Source organism: Nerophis ophidion, linkage group LG16 (assembly GCF_033978795.1).
Source record: "Nerophis ophidion isolate RoL-2023_Sa linkage group LG16, RoL_Noph_v1.0, whole genome shotgun sequence".
NCBI classification, from domain to species: Eukaryota; Metazoa; Chordata; class Actinopteri; order Syngnathiformes; family Syngnathidae; genus Nerophis; species Nerophis ophidion.
Genome location: NC_084626.1, coordinates 19,809,165 through 19,824,266, shown reverse-complemented (window position 1 = coordinate 19,824,266; position 15,102 = coordinate 19,809,165). Strand labels below are relative to the sequence as shown.

Genomic DNA, 15,102 nt, shown 5'->3' with positions numbered 1-15,102 from the left:
AACCACAACACGAACCACTACGACATCCTAGGTAGGCCCACATAAGGGCAAGGAAAACTCATACCCAGTGGGACGTCGGTGACAATGAGGACTATGAAAACCTTGGAGAGGACGAAAGCAATGGAAGTCGAGCGGGTCTAAGATGATTCTGTGAAAGTTCAATCCATAATGGATCCAACACCGTCGCGAGAGTCCACTCCAAAGTGGATCCAACACAGAAGCGAGAGTCCTGTTCACAGCGGATCCAGCAGGAAACCATCCCAAGCGGAGGCGGATCAGCAGCGCAGAGATGTCCCCAGCCGATACACAGGCAAGCAGTACATGGCCACCGGATCGGACCGGACCCCCTCCACAAGGGAGAGTGGGACATAGGAGAAAAAGAAAAGAAACGGCAGAACAACTGGTCTAAAAAGGGAGTCTATTTAAAGGCTAGAGTATACAAATGAGTTTTAAGGTGAGACTTAAATGCTTCTACTGAGGTGGCATCTCGAACTGTTACCGGGAGGGCATTCCAGAGTACTGGAGCCCGAAATGAAAACGCTCTATAGCCCGCAGACTTTTTTTGGGCTTTGGGAATCACTAATAAGCCGGAGTCCTTTGAGCGCAGATTTCTTGCCTAGACATATGGTACAATACAATCGGCAACATAGGATGGAGCTAGACCGTGTAGTATTTTATACGTAAGTAGTAAAACCTTAAAGTCACATCTTAAGTGCACAGGAAGCCAGTGAAGGTGAGCCAGTACAGGCGTAATGTGATCAAACTTTCTTGTTCTTGTCAAAAGTCTAGCAGCCGCATTTTGTACCAACTGTAATCTTTTAATGCTAGACATGGGGAGACCCGAAAATAATACGTTACAGTAGTCGAGGCGAGACGTAACAAACGCATGGATAATGATCTCAGCGTCTTTAGTGGACAGAATGGAGCGAATTTTAGCGATATTACGGAGATGAAAGAAGGCCGTTTTAGTAACGCTTTTAATGTGTGACTCAAAGGAGAGAGTTGGGTCAAAGATAATACCCAGATTCTTTACCGTGTCGCCTTGTTTAATTGTTTGGTTGTCAAATGTTAAAGTTGTATTATTAAATAGAGGTCGGTGTCGAGCAGGACCGATAATCAGCATTTCCGTTTTTTTGGCGTTGAGTTGCAAAAAGTTAGCGGATAACCGTAGTTTAATTTCATTAAGACACGGCTCCAGCTGACTACAATCCGGCATGTTGGTCAGCTTTAGGGGCATGTAGAGTTGGGTATCATCAGTATAACAGTGAAAGCTAACACCGTATTTGCGTATGATGTCACCTAGCGGCAGCATGTAGATGCTGAAGAGTGCAGGGCCAAGGACCGAACCCTGGGTAACTCCACACGTTACCTTAACGTAGTTCGAGGTCACATTGTTATGGGAGATGCACTGCATTCTATCAGTAAGATAAGAGTTAAACCAAGACAGGGCTAAGTCTGATATACCAATTCGTGTTTTGATACGTTCTAATAAAATATTATAATCGACGGTATCGAAAGCAGCGCTAAGATCGAGGAGCAGCAACATAGATGACGCATCAAAATCCATCGTTAGCAATAGATCATTAGTCATTTTTGTGAGGGCTGTCTCCGTAGAGTGATTTGCCCTGAAACCGGATTGAAATGATTCACATAGATTGTTAGACGCTAAGTGTTCATTTAACTGCTCCGCAACAATTTTTTCCAGGATTTTTTAAATAAAGGGAAGGTGAGACACCGGTCGGTAGTTTAACATGAGGTCAGGATCGAGGTTAGGTCTTTTAAGAAGAGGATGAATAACCGCTTTTTTGAATGCTAGGGGAACAGTGCCCGAGGAAAGTGATAAGTTTATAATATCTAGCACTGATGGACCTAATAATACAAAGAGCTCCTTGATAAGTTTCCCAGGAAGAGGGTCAAGTAAACATTTGTTTGTTTTATTCCATTTACACGTTGTAACAATTCCTCTAATGTTATTTCCTCAAAACGAGAGAAACTATTTTGGAGGGCAGTATCCGCCGTATATACAATCGTATCTGTGTTAATAGAACCCAGTTGTAGCTGGGACGCATTGTCTTTAATCTCCTTTCTAATGACTTCAATTTTCTTATTAAAGAAATGCATAAAGTCATCAGCTGAGTGGGTGGAGCTACTGGAAGGGGTCCTTTGTTGGGTTAGCAATGCTACCGTACTAAACAAAAATTTAGGATCGTTTTTATTACGGTGGATGAGATTTGAGTAATATTTAGCTTTAGCTAAGGTAAGCATGCATTTATGAGTTATTAAACTATCACTCCATGCTTGATGGTGCACCTCAAGTTTAGTCGTGCGCCATTTGCGTTCCAGCTGTCTACATAATAATTTCTGAGCTCTAGTTTCTTCTGTAAACCACGGGGTACGCTTTTTTGGAGACTTTTTTAACTTTAGCGGTGCTAAATGGTTTCGCGCAGGGCGTCGTTAAAGTTGTTAGTGAGGTTATCAATAAAGCCCACATACTTTGGGAATGGTGCCATTACCGAGGGCAGTAGGTCACTAGAGTTGTCGTTGTGGCAGCATTAATGTTGTGGCTGCTATAGCAGTTATTATTATTATTAGTTTGACGAACATGCGTCTGAACCTCGAATTTTATAAGGTAATGATCGGACAATACGTTAGTATACGGGAGTATCGTAACTTTGGAAACGGTGATACCCCTGACAAGCACTAGGTCTATCGTATTACCGTTGCGATGCGTGGGTTCATTTATTATTTGTGTAAGACCACAGCTATCAATTATAGTCTGGAGCGCTACGCACGCTGGGTCCGATGGGGTATTCATATGGATATTAAAGTCCCCCATTATGATTATATTATCGGCGTGCGTCACTAGATCAGCAACGAACTCTGAGAATTCATTGATAAAGTCCGAATAGGGCTCTGAGGGGCGGTAGATAACAGCCAGGTGTAGAGGCAGCGGTGTGACAGCCCTCATAGTAAGCACCTCAAACGATTTATATTTATTATTTATGTTAGGACTAAGGTTAAAGTTTTCGTTGTATATTAGTGTGATCCCCCCACCCCTTTTAAAGGGACGGGCAATATGCGCATGTGTAAAGTTAGGAGGAAATGCTTCATTTAGCGCAAAAAAGTTGCTTGGTTTAAGCCAGGTTTCGCTGAGACCGATGACGTTAAGATTGTTGTCTCTAATGACCTCATTAACGAACAACGTTTTGGGAGACAATGATCTTATGTTTAAAAAACCTTTATTATAGGTAGTGGGCTGTTTTAGGGAATTTTTGATCAAATTATCCGTAGTAGCAATATTAATAATGTTGTGTTTATTATGCCCAGTGCATTTAGTATGATTACGACCATATCTAGGAATTGATACGACGGGAATTTTCCGATTGTTTGTTTGTTGCTTTGATAAACTGCACGCATCATAGTTTGCCACCTCAGTAGAACACATGTCCAACTCTGAAACAATGAAAGCAGAAAAAACTTGTTCTAATTTAACTGACTCCTTACCCAGACCAGTAGTCTCGCATCTTCCATTTAAATCCAGCTTCAGGATGGAGGGAAGTGGTGTTCTGTGGGGATTAGCCTTCTGCTTTGTTTTTAGCCCCGCTCGGCATTCGCGTTTCCGATCACACCGCTGGCGTCTGCTCCGTAGACGGCCCCCGCTGCTACTAGACTCCCCTGCTTCACAGGCCGCTGGATGTAGCCGCCGAAGTAGTCCCGTGCTAGTTAGCAGGTCTAGCAAGCACGCGTCTATCAGTCCAAAACGGCCCGATCTGTCCACATCCAGAAGTGTCTGGCGGTCGTACGTGATCACGGAGTGACCACGATGTGAGCCAGCCATAAAGTTTGCAGAATTGTCCGGTATTTCTGCCAAATGTTCCATCTTTAGCAGGAGCTCCGCGATGTCGCAGCCCGTCCGGGCGCAGCCATCTTGGACGTTCGGTAGAAAGGTTTTGTAAAGAAACCATTCTGAGCCTTATCTTATTTAGTTTTTATTTTATATATGTTGACCACATTAACCCTGGCAATGGACCCTGTGTGTATATGTATGTTATGCCATTGTTTACAAATTTGGTAAATAAATAACCAAAGTATGTATATTTTGTTGTTTTCTTACTGTATCGAAAATGAACCGAACCGTGACTTCTAAACCGAGGTGCGTACCGGTACATCCCTACGTGAAGGTAATGACATCTATTAATTTTAACACTCAAAAGTACTACAAAAACAAAGGGTATAAACAAAAACTCGCACAAAGGCAGAACTATGGACATAAAACAAAACTTGCAAACTATGGCATGAATAAAGAAAACTTACTTGGAACGAGAAAAGAGCATGAAAAAGAGCAGCATGGATCTTCAGCATGAATAACAAGGGTGTATAGAGGGTGATGTCGCCAGGCTAACTGCCTGGCAACTGCAGGCTTAAATAGTGATGTGGTGATTGATAACAGGTGCATGAGTCCAAATAAATCAGGTGCGTGACATGAGGACAGGTTAAAACTAATGAGTGGTCAAAGCAGGGAGGGAAAAAACAGGAACTGACAAAATCCAAAAACCAAACTAAACATAGCCAAACTAAACATGATCACCAGGACATGACAAAAATGAGCATATATCAATGCAGTATGAACAAAAATGTTTTAATGTATAGACACAGAATCATCATACTGCTGTGATAATATGCATCAAGTGTTCATTCAAGGCAAAGGCAAAATATCAAGATATATATCGTGCATCGTGATATGGCCTAAAAATATCACGATATTAAAAAAAAGGCCTGCAATACGGTGCAAAAGTGAAAATAAAGTATGGTGGCTTTGATAACGGGAACCGGTTCTCAAAAAGGGATTTGAATCCATGGAATCGGTGCTTTTCTTATCGAAGCATCGGGAGAACTGTTTTTCGAACATCATCCCGACACAAGCATGGTCTAATTGTATTCCCCAAGATAATAAAAGCGATTCTGATGGACTTTAGTTTTTTCCCTGACTTTATTACATGAACGACTTCTTTCCTATCTCTTTATTTGAACGACTGGAACATCCCAAAACAGAGCAGCACCACAGCAAATGTCTGCTCCAACTTAACACTCACTCTCACTTGTTTTAATGATGCTCAAACAGCTTGACCATCGTGCAAATTATGCCACGAAGAAGAAAAGCAGATGTGACGTCATATGCAATCCAGGCATTGACAAAAACCAAAACATGGCATCGCACTGACGTGTCTGCACTGGAGAATAACTACTACTAACCCCATCTAAAAATAGTATAACATTTTAAAATATGCCAAAAATTAAATATAAATATTACATTAATAAAGGAATAAAAATATATAATTGAGAGAATAATAGTAGTAATAATAGCAATACAAAACATCCTAAATAACAATAAAAATTAAGAAGCTAAGAAGAGTTTAACATGATCAATAAAAGTCTAAACAAAAAGGTGTGTCTTTAACCTTTTTTTTCTTTCTTTTTTTAAATGTATATAGTCTCTGCAGTGTGTTCCACAGGTGGGCGCCGTGTTGGCTAAATGCCGCCTCACCGTGGGCATTTAGTAAAGATAAAAGGCCGGTGCCAGAAGACCTCAAGATCCACGGGGGGTTGATATGGTAAAAGCAGGTCAGACAGATAGGAAGGCGCTAGGCTTTAGGACATCTACAAACTAATAATAGCACTTTGAAGTTGACCCTGGACAAGACAGCTGAGTTTTGTAATAATTGTAGATTTATAGTATTGTATATGTAAGAAAAACAAATAAAGTGTGTAGCATTCAATACCACACATTTAATCCATTATCTGATTGACTTTCGTACAACAATAACAACAAATTCTAAATTTAATAGGATAAGCTTTATATAAATGTGTTATTCTCACTTCTTTAGTCAATTTTCAAAGTATTGCATCGAGATTCAAAATTGGATTGGATCGGGAGCCAAAAAATGTTGATAGGGACATCCTCAGAATCCATATTAGAATAAATACACCTACAACAGCACGACGAAAGGAGTGAGTATGGGAGGAAACATCCTTCAATTGACAAGAGTATGATGAGTGGGATAATCAATGATTTGCATATTAGGGGTAATTCTGTCCAAATGACTTGTAATATATTGTACAATTTGTGCCAGACATGTCCTCCAATCCAGTAACACTTGGTGTAAGGTCACCGCATCCCGCTCACGCACACACTTTGAATCAGGTAAACTGGCCCAGTGGGTGACTGCAAAAGACGTCTTATTATCTAATCACATGTTCTTACAGGGATTCGTAAAGTATACAATAGATCAGGGGTCACCAACCTTTTTGAAACCAAGAGCTACTTCTTGGGTACTGATTAATGCGAAGGGCTACTACTTAAATAAATTGCCAGAAATAGCCAATTTGCTCAATTTACCTATAGTAAATGTATATATATATATATATATATATATATATATATATATATATATATATATATATATAAAATATATATATTAAACAAATTCTGTCTGTCATTCCATCGTACATTTTTTTTCCTTTTACGGAAGGTTTTTTGTAGAGAATAAATGATGAAAAAAACACTTAATTGAACGGTTTAAAAGTGGAGAAAACACGAAAAAAAAAAGTTTAATTTTGAAACATAGTTTATCTTCAATTTTGACTCTTTAAAATTCAAAATTCAACCGAAAAATATGAAGAGAAAAACTAGCTAATTCGAATCTTTTTGAAAAAATTTAAAAAAGAATTTATGGAACATCATTAGTAGTTTTTCCTGATTAAGATTAATTTTAGAATTTTGATGACATATTTTAAATTGGTTAAAATACTATCTGCACTTTGTTAGAATATATAACAAATTGGACCAAGCTATATTTCTAACAAAGACAAATCATTATTTCTCATTGATTTTACAGAACATAATTTTTTTAAGAAATTCAAAAGACTTTGAAATAAGATTTAAATTTGATTCTACGGATTTTCTAGATTTGCCAGAATATTTTTTTTGAATTTTAATCAAAATAAGTTTGAAGAAATATTTCACAAATATTCTTCGTCAAAAAAACAGAGGCAAAAATGAAGAATTAAATTTGAAAAAATGTATTCTTAACAATGAAAAAAAAAAGTACTTGAACACTGATTTAAATTGTCAGGAAAGAAGAGGAAGGAATTTAAAAGGTAAAAAGGTATATGTGTTTAAAAATCCTAAAATAATTTTTAGGGTTGTATTATTTTTCACCTAAATTGTCTTTCTGAAAGTTATAAGAAGCAAAGTAAAAAAATAAATGAATTTATTTAAACAAGTGAAGACCAAGTCTTTAAAATATTTTCTTGGATTTTCAAATTCTATTTGAGTTTTGTCTCTTAGAATTAAAAATGTCGAGCAAAGCGAGACCAGCTTGCCAGTAAATAAATAAAATTTCAAAAATAGAGGCAGCTCACTGGTAAGTGCTGCTGTTTGAGCTATTTTTAGAACAGGCCAGCGGGCTACTCATCTGGTCCTTACGGGCTATCTGGTGCCCGCAAGCACCGCATTGGTGACCCCTGCGATAGATTGTCATGGCTTACAATTATCACCCTAATTAGCAATCAGTCCCATTTTCCCCAACTATATCCAAAAAAAAGAAAAATTCCCCTTTTGGGGCGCAACAAATGCTGGTTTCATCTCCAGTGATGTTGCGTTCAAAGTCACCTTCATCATCAGAGAGGAGGTGCATCAGGTGGGGAGAGAACAAAGCTTGTGGAAATAGTTTGACGTTCTGACCCTGAGGGTTTATCATGCAAGTGAAGAATGTCAAAGTTCTGCAAAATGTTTGTTACCAAAAAACTGTACCTTAAAGTTGGTCAATTCTACTTTACGGACCAGAATAAAACATCATTCTTAATTTACCCTCGGGGATTTTTAAAGTATTTCTGATATCATTAAGACTGATTTATATGGAGGTTCTTATGAAGAGTAAGACTGCCAGGCAACATTATGGATGTGTTTTATATATAATGCAGCACCAGAGACGGAAGTTGCGCGGGTGAACATCACGCACTTCCCGGGGCCACCTGTCCTACTTCCTGCCTTCATCACCGCAAATACCACGGACTACTTACGTGTAGTGCTGCGGGAAGAGGTGCGTCCCGGCAGTCGGCGTGCACACGCACATGAGAAGCACTGTTGGGACGCTGAAGAGGCACAATACGCCGTACAACTGAGCGCGGACCGCCATTTTTCCAATGAAATATTCAAGCCAACCGGGGATAAATGAGCCGAAGGGTGCCGAGAGAACAGGACGGTCTCCCACGCAGCGGGGCTATAAGACTGAGAAAAAAAAAGTGCGCGCCGGGAGGGAGGATGAATGCGCCGACGACTTCCCCTCAGCTTCCTTTGACAATGTCACGCCGAGACGCGCTCGGTGGAGGTGAGGATGAGGAAGATGCTCCGACGCCTGCTGATGTGCACTATTTGCACTGTCCTCCCTCTCTCTCTCTCTCTCTCTCTCTCTCGTTAGCGTCCTCTTACAGAGTCAAGCCCGCCAATAACAGCGAGTATACTACATCCCGTCCCTTATTTTCAAAGTAAGATACAAGTGACGCAGCTGGAATCTTCAGGTCCGGTGTCAAGCGAAATAAGTGCTCGCTGCGAAATAAATGCCCAAGCGTGTAGGGGCATATATTTAGCACCTTAAAGGCCTACTGAAACCCACTACTACCGACCACGCAGTCTGATAGTTTACATATCAATGAAGAAATATTAACATTGCAACACATGCCAATACGGCCTTTTTAGTTTACGAAATTGCAATTTTAAATTTCCCGGGAGTTTCCATCCATCCATCCATTTTCTACCGCTTATTCCCTTTCGGTGTCGCGGGGGGCGCTGGCGCCTATCTCAGCTACAATCGGGCGGAAGGCGGGGTACACCCTGGACAAGTCACCACCTCATCGCAGGGCCAACACAGATAGACAGACAACATTCACACTCACATTCACACACTAGGGACCATTTAGTGTTGCCAATCAACCTATCCCCAGGTGCATGTCTTTGGAAGTGGGAGGAAGCCGGAGTACCCGGAGGGAACCCACGCATTCACGGGGAGAACATGCAAACTCCACACAGAAAGATCCCGAGCCTGGATTTGAACCCAGGACTGCAGGACCTTTGTATTGTGAGGCAGACGCACTAACCCCTCTGCCGAGTTTAGTCTTGAAAACGTTGTGTAATGATGACGTGTACGCAAGACGTCACGTGTTTTAAGGAAATATGAGCGCTACGCACACACAGCTAAAAGTCGTCTGCTTTAACGGCATAATTACACAGTATTTTGGACATCTGTGTTGCTGAATCTTTTGCAATTTGTTCAATTAATATCGGGGTTGCTGGAGCCTATCTCAGCCGTATTCGGGCAGAAGGCGGGGTACACCTTGGACAAGTCGCAGGGCCAACACAGATAGACAGACAACATTCACACTCACATTCACACACTTGGGACCATTTAGTGTTGCTAATCAACCTATCCCCAGGTGCATGTTTTTGGAGGTGGGAGGAAGCCGGATTACCAGGAAGGAACTCACGCAGTCACGGAGAGAACATGCAAACTCCACACAGAAAGATCCCGAGGGCAGGATCAAACCCAGCACCTTCGTATTGTGAGGCAGATGCACTAACCCCAACGGTGGGTGCCGTTACATGCCTGTCAAATTACAAAGAGTGATGAAGTGTTGCTATACTGTATATGTCTGCTGGAATAAATAAATTTATTCATTCATTCATGATTCAAGGTTAATTAGAGGCCTACTGGAACCCACTACTACCCACCACGCAGTCTGATAGTTTATATATCAATGATGAAATATTAACATTGCTACACATGCCAATACGGCCTTTTTAGTTTACTAAATTGCAATTTTTAATTTCCCGGGTGTTTCTTCTTGAAAACATTGTGTAATGATGTGTACGCGTGACGTCACGGACTGTTGGGAAATATAAGCACTGCACACACACACAGCTAAAAGTCATCTGCTTTAACGGCATAATTACACAGTATTATGGAGAACTGTGTTGCTGAATCTTTTGCGATTTGTTCAATTAATATTGGAGAAGTCAAAGTAGCAAGATGGAGTTGGGAAGCTTTAGCCTTTAGCCACACAAACACACACTGATTCCTTGTTTAAAATTCCTGGATGTGAAAATTTACTATGGATCAGAGCACAGTCAAGCCAACATGAAACACAATGGAATGTCAACCAGCAGGTTTCGGTTAGAAAAGTGTGATAAAAAGTCACTTCTTACCGGAGAAAAGCTGAGCTTGTGCCGTCCATAAAGCTGCCGTCGACTCCCTTGAGACACTGTACGTCAACACACCCGTGGAGGCGCACCTCCGACTATCAGGTACTATTTAACTCACTAAAACACTAGAAACACAACAGAAAGATAAGGGATTTCCCAGAATTAACTTACTAAATGTGTCTAAAAACATCGGAATCCGTCCCAATACAATCGCATTTTCTTTATTTTTTACTTTTTTTTTCTAGTCCGTCGCTATCAATATCCTCAAACACAAATCTTTCATCCTCGCTCAAATTAATGGGGAAATTGTCGTTTTCTCGGTCCAAATAGCACTTTTTGTTGGAGGCTCCCATTAAAAACAATGTGAATATGTGAGGAACCCTCACACTTGCGACGTCATCGTCTGCAACTTTTGGTAGAGGCAGGGCTTTTGTCTTAGCACCGAAAGTTGCAAACTTTATCGTGGATGTTCTCTACTAAATCCTTTCAGCAAAAATATGGCAATATCGCGAAATGATCAAGTATGACACATAGAATGGACCTGCTATCCCGGTTTAAATAAGAAAATCTCATTTCAGTAGGCCTTTAAGTGCGAAATATGTGCCCACTCTATTGTATACTGCAGGGGTCACCAACCTTTTTGAAACCAAGAGCTACTTCTTGGGTACTGATTAATGCAAAGGGCTACCAGTTTGAAACACACTTAAATAAATTGCCAGAAATAGCCAAGTTGCTCAATTTACCTTTAATAAATAAATCAATATATATTAAAAAATGGGTATTTTTTTTATATGTATATATTCCTTTTACGGAAAGTTTTTTGTGGAGAATAAATGATGAAAAATACACTAATTGAACGATTTAAAAGAGGAGAAAACACAAAAAAATGAAATATAAATTTTGAAACATAGTTTATCTTCAATTTCGACTCTTTAAAATTCAACCGAAAAATATGAAGAGAAAAGATAGCTAATACAAATCTTTTTGAAAACAATAAAAAAAGAATTTATGGAACATCATTGGTAATTTTTCCTAATTAAGATTAATTTTAGAATTTTGATGACATGTTTTAAATAGGTTAAAATCCAATCTGAACTTTGTTAGAATGTATAACAAATTGGATCAAGCTATATTTCTAACAAAGACAAATCATTATTTCTTCTAGATTTTCCAGAACAAAAATTTTAAAAAGAAATTCAAAATACTTTGAAATAAGATTTAAATTTGATTCTACAGATTTTCTAGATTTGTCAGAATATTTTTTTGAATTTTAATCATAAGTTTGAAGAAATATTTCACAAATATTCTTTGTCGGAAAAACAGAAGCTAAAATGTATTTATTATTCTTTACAATAAATAAAAAAATACTTGAACATTGATTTAAATTGTCAGGAAAGAAAAGGAAGGAATTTAAAAAGGTAAAAAGGTATATTTGTTTAAAAATCCTAAAATCATTTTCAAGGTTGTATTTTTTCTCTAAAATTGTGTTTCTGAAAGTTAGAAGAAGCAAAGTATAAAAATAAATGAATTTATTTAAACAAGTGAAGACCAAGTCTTTTAAATATTTTCTTGTATTTTTAAATTTAATTTGAGTTTTGTCTCTCTTAGAATTAAAAATGTCGAGCAAAGCGAGACCAGCTTGCTAGTAAATAAATAAAATTTAAAAAATAGAGACAGCTCACCGGTAAGTGCTGCTATTTGAGCTATTTTTAGAACAGCCCAGCGGGCACCACATTGGTGCCCCCTGGTATACAGCGTGTATGGTACGGCTTGCCAAATAATTGGCCCTGTGGCCTCAGTGAGAGTGCATACAAGGTATACTCATTAGTTAAACTTAGATTTGCTGATATTAGCTAAAAGAAAAACCGTAACCCTAACCCTAACCAAATCTTCAGAGTCTCGCTAAATCACTACCAGGATGGTCTCTCTCTCTCGCTACACACACGGTTTGTCAATGACGCCGCCCTGCCAAAAAACTGCCCGGCGCACTGGACTGCGCAGGTGCGTGACTTGCGCACACCCCCCGAGCACTTATTTCGCTGGGCACAAATTTGGCGTGACACCGGAACATGTGCATTGTTTAGGGCTGGGCGATATTGCCTTTTTTTAATATCGCAATATTTTTAGGCCATATCGCGATATACGATATATATTACGATATTTTGCCTTGTTCTTGAATGAACACTTGATGCATATAATCACAGCAGTATGATGATTCTATGTGTCTACATTAAAACATTCTTCTTCATACTGCATTAGTATATGCTCATTTTAAACTTTCATGCAGAGAGGGAAATCACAACTAAGTCAATTGACCAAAAGTGTATTTATTAAGTTATTAAGCAATGGCACAAACATTCAAGTCATTTCCAAAACATAATTTGCAAGATTGTCAGAGACATTTTAAGTGTCAAATTAAAATGAGTTGCATGATAGGAAATCAAATAGTATTCGTCCTTCACTATGTGGTATGTTACTAAGGTTATGAAATTCTCTTCATTCTCTAGTGAGTGACTTTTCAAATGATGCTACATATTAGCAGTAATGCTACTTTTTATAGCAACGCTTTCCCCCCCCCCCCCCACACTTGACAAATTATGGTTGTCTGTTGGACATATTCCCACTTGAAGCCGAACCACCGCCAGACGATGGAAACCCTGCTGTTTTTATTGGGAATTAAGTCTTCCTTCATTTATTACCAGATCCACACCTTCTTTCTCTCCTACGGCTACGTTAGCAGCTAACGTTAGCCACACCGCTACCTCTATGCTGGTCGAGGGCGTGTATGTGACGTATGACGTGACAGTTTGTGACGTCTGTGAGGAGGAGACACAGGAAAGAGCGAGGAGAGCCTGAAGTGTACTCCCGCAGCTAAAAGTCCTGCGTGAGAACGTATACTCGAATATTACGATAGTCATTTTCTATATCGCACAGAGACAAACCTGCGATATATCGTATATATCGATATATCGCCCAGCTCTAGCATCGTTACAGTATATTATTATGTAAATACAAATCTGAAACGTAACTGCAAATTAGGGGCGGATTGGGAGGAAAAATGTGGTACAAACCCTGTTTCCATATGTGTTGGGAAATTGTGTTGGATGTAAATATAAACGGAATACAATGATTTGCAAATCCTTTTCAACCCATATTCAATTGAATGCACTACAAAGACAAGATATTTGATGTTCAAACTCAAACTTTATTTTATTTTTTTTAAATAATAATTAACTTAGAAGTTCATGACTGCAACAAGTGCCAAAGTAGTTGGGAAAGGGCATGTTCACCACTGTGTCACATCACCTTTTCTTTTAATGTGGTGGATGGTCCGAAGCTTAAACAGCAAGAAAAGTGAATTTAGTACGATTTTTTTTTTTACCCTTAATCAAGAAGTACAAAGTTGGATTGAATTGCCCATGCAAACAGACAACGTCCTCCGAAAGAGTTGGATGAATCGAGAATCATGCGAATCACACAGACTTGGTCTACTTGGCCATTTATATGTTTCCCTCATGTGTCAAGGTCCCGTTGTTTTGGACCTGTTTGTTCTGCAACATCCTTGAATCCCTTAGTCATAGTATACAAAACATTTTGTAAAATGGTCAGACCGACCTTACGTTCAACTCTAACCCACATATGCTCTTCAAATGGCTCAGAATAGAGAAAAAAAAAGAGCAAACTATTGTCGTGTCCTTCTTAATGCTTTTCGACCTCGCTCTCTTTCCAGACTTTGACAGACACAAAATATGGTACAAAAGGTCAGAAATTCCACTACATTAACAACACTCAAACGTTTGGGAACTGAGGAAAATAATTGTTGAAGCTTTGAAAGTGGAATTCTTTCCCATTATTGATTTATGTAGAGCTTCAGTCGTTCAACAGTCCGGGGTCTCTCCGCTGTCGTATTTTACGCTTCATAATTAGCCACACATTTTTGATGGGAGACAGCTCTGGACTGCAGGCGGGCCAGGAAAGTACCCGCACTCTTTTTTACGAAGCCACACTGTTGTAACACGTGCTGAATGTGGCTTGGCATTGTCTTGTTGAAATAAGCAGGGGCGTCCATGAAAAAGACAGCGCTTAAATGGCGGCATATGTTGTTCTAAAACCTTTCAGCATTAATGGTGCCTTCACAGATGTGTAAGTTACCCATGCCTTGGGCACTAATGCACCCCCATACCATCACAGATGCTGGCTTTTGAACTTTGCGTCGATAACAGTCTGGATAGTTCGCTCCCCTTTTGGTCCGGATGACGCGATGTTGAATATTTCCAAAAACAATTTGAAATGTGGACTCGTCAGACCACAGAACACGTTGCATCAGTCCATCTTAGATGATCTCGGGCCCAGAGAAGCCAGTGGCGTTTCTGGATGTTGTTGATAAATGGCTTTCGCTTTGCATAGTAGAACTTTAACTTGCACTTACAGATGTAGCGACCAACTGTATTTAGTGACAGTGGTTTTCGGAAGTGTTCCTGAGCCCATGTAGTGATATCCTTTAGAGATTGATGTCGGTTTTTAATACAGTGCCGTCCGAGGGATCGAAGGTCACGGTCTTTCCATGTTGGTTTCCGGCCATGCCGCTTACATGGGGTGATTTCTCCAGATTCTCTGAACCTTTTGTTGATATTATGGACCGTAGATGTTGAAATCCCTAAATGTCTTGCAATTGCACTTTGAGAAACGTTGTTCTTAAACTGTTTGACTATTTGCTCACGCAGCTGTGGACAAAGGGGTGTACCTCTCCCCATCCTTTCTTGTGAAAGACTGAGCATTTTTTGGATAGCTGTTTTTATACCCTATCATGGCACCCACCTGTTCCCAATTAGCCTGCACACCTG

General features: G+C 39.6%; 1 protein-coding gene across 3 annotated transcripts in view; it reads right to left on the bottom strand.

The window, feature by feature from the left end:
- The window catches only part of cacna2d2a (calcium channel, voltage-dependent, alpha 2/delta subunit 2a), a 553,278-nt gene extending 544,804 nt beyond the window's left edge, over positions 1–8,474 (bottom strand). For all 3 annotated transcript variants that reach the window (XM_061874585.1, XM_061874586.1, XM_061874587.1), the window contains exon 1: positions 8,083–8,474. In XM_061874585.1, the coding sequence (XP_061730569.1) occupies positions 8,083–8,198 (116 nt within the window). In that variant the 5' untranslated portion in view covers positions 8,199–8,474. The remainder of the gene's footprint in view (positions 1–8,082) is intronic.
- Between the last annotated feature and the right edge of the window lie 6,628 nt (positions 8,475–15,102).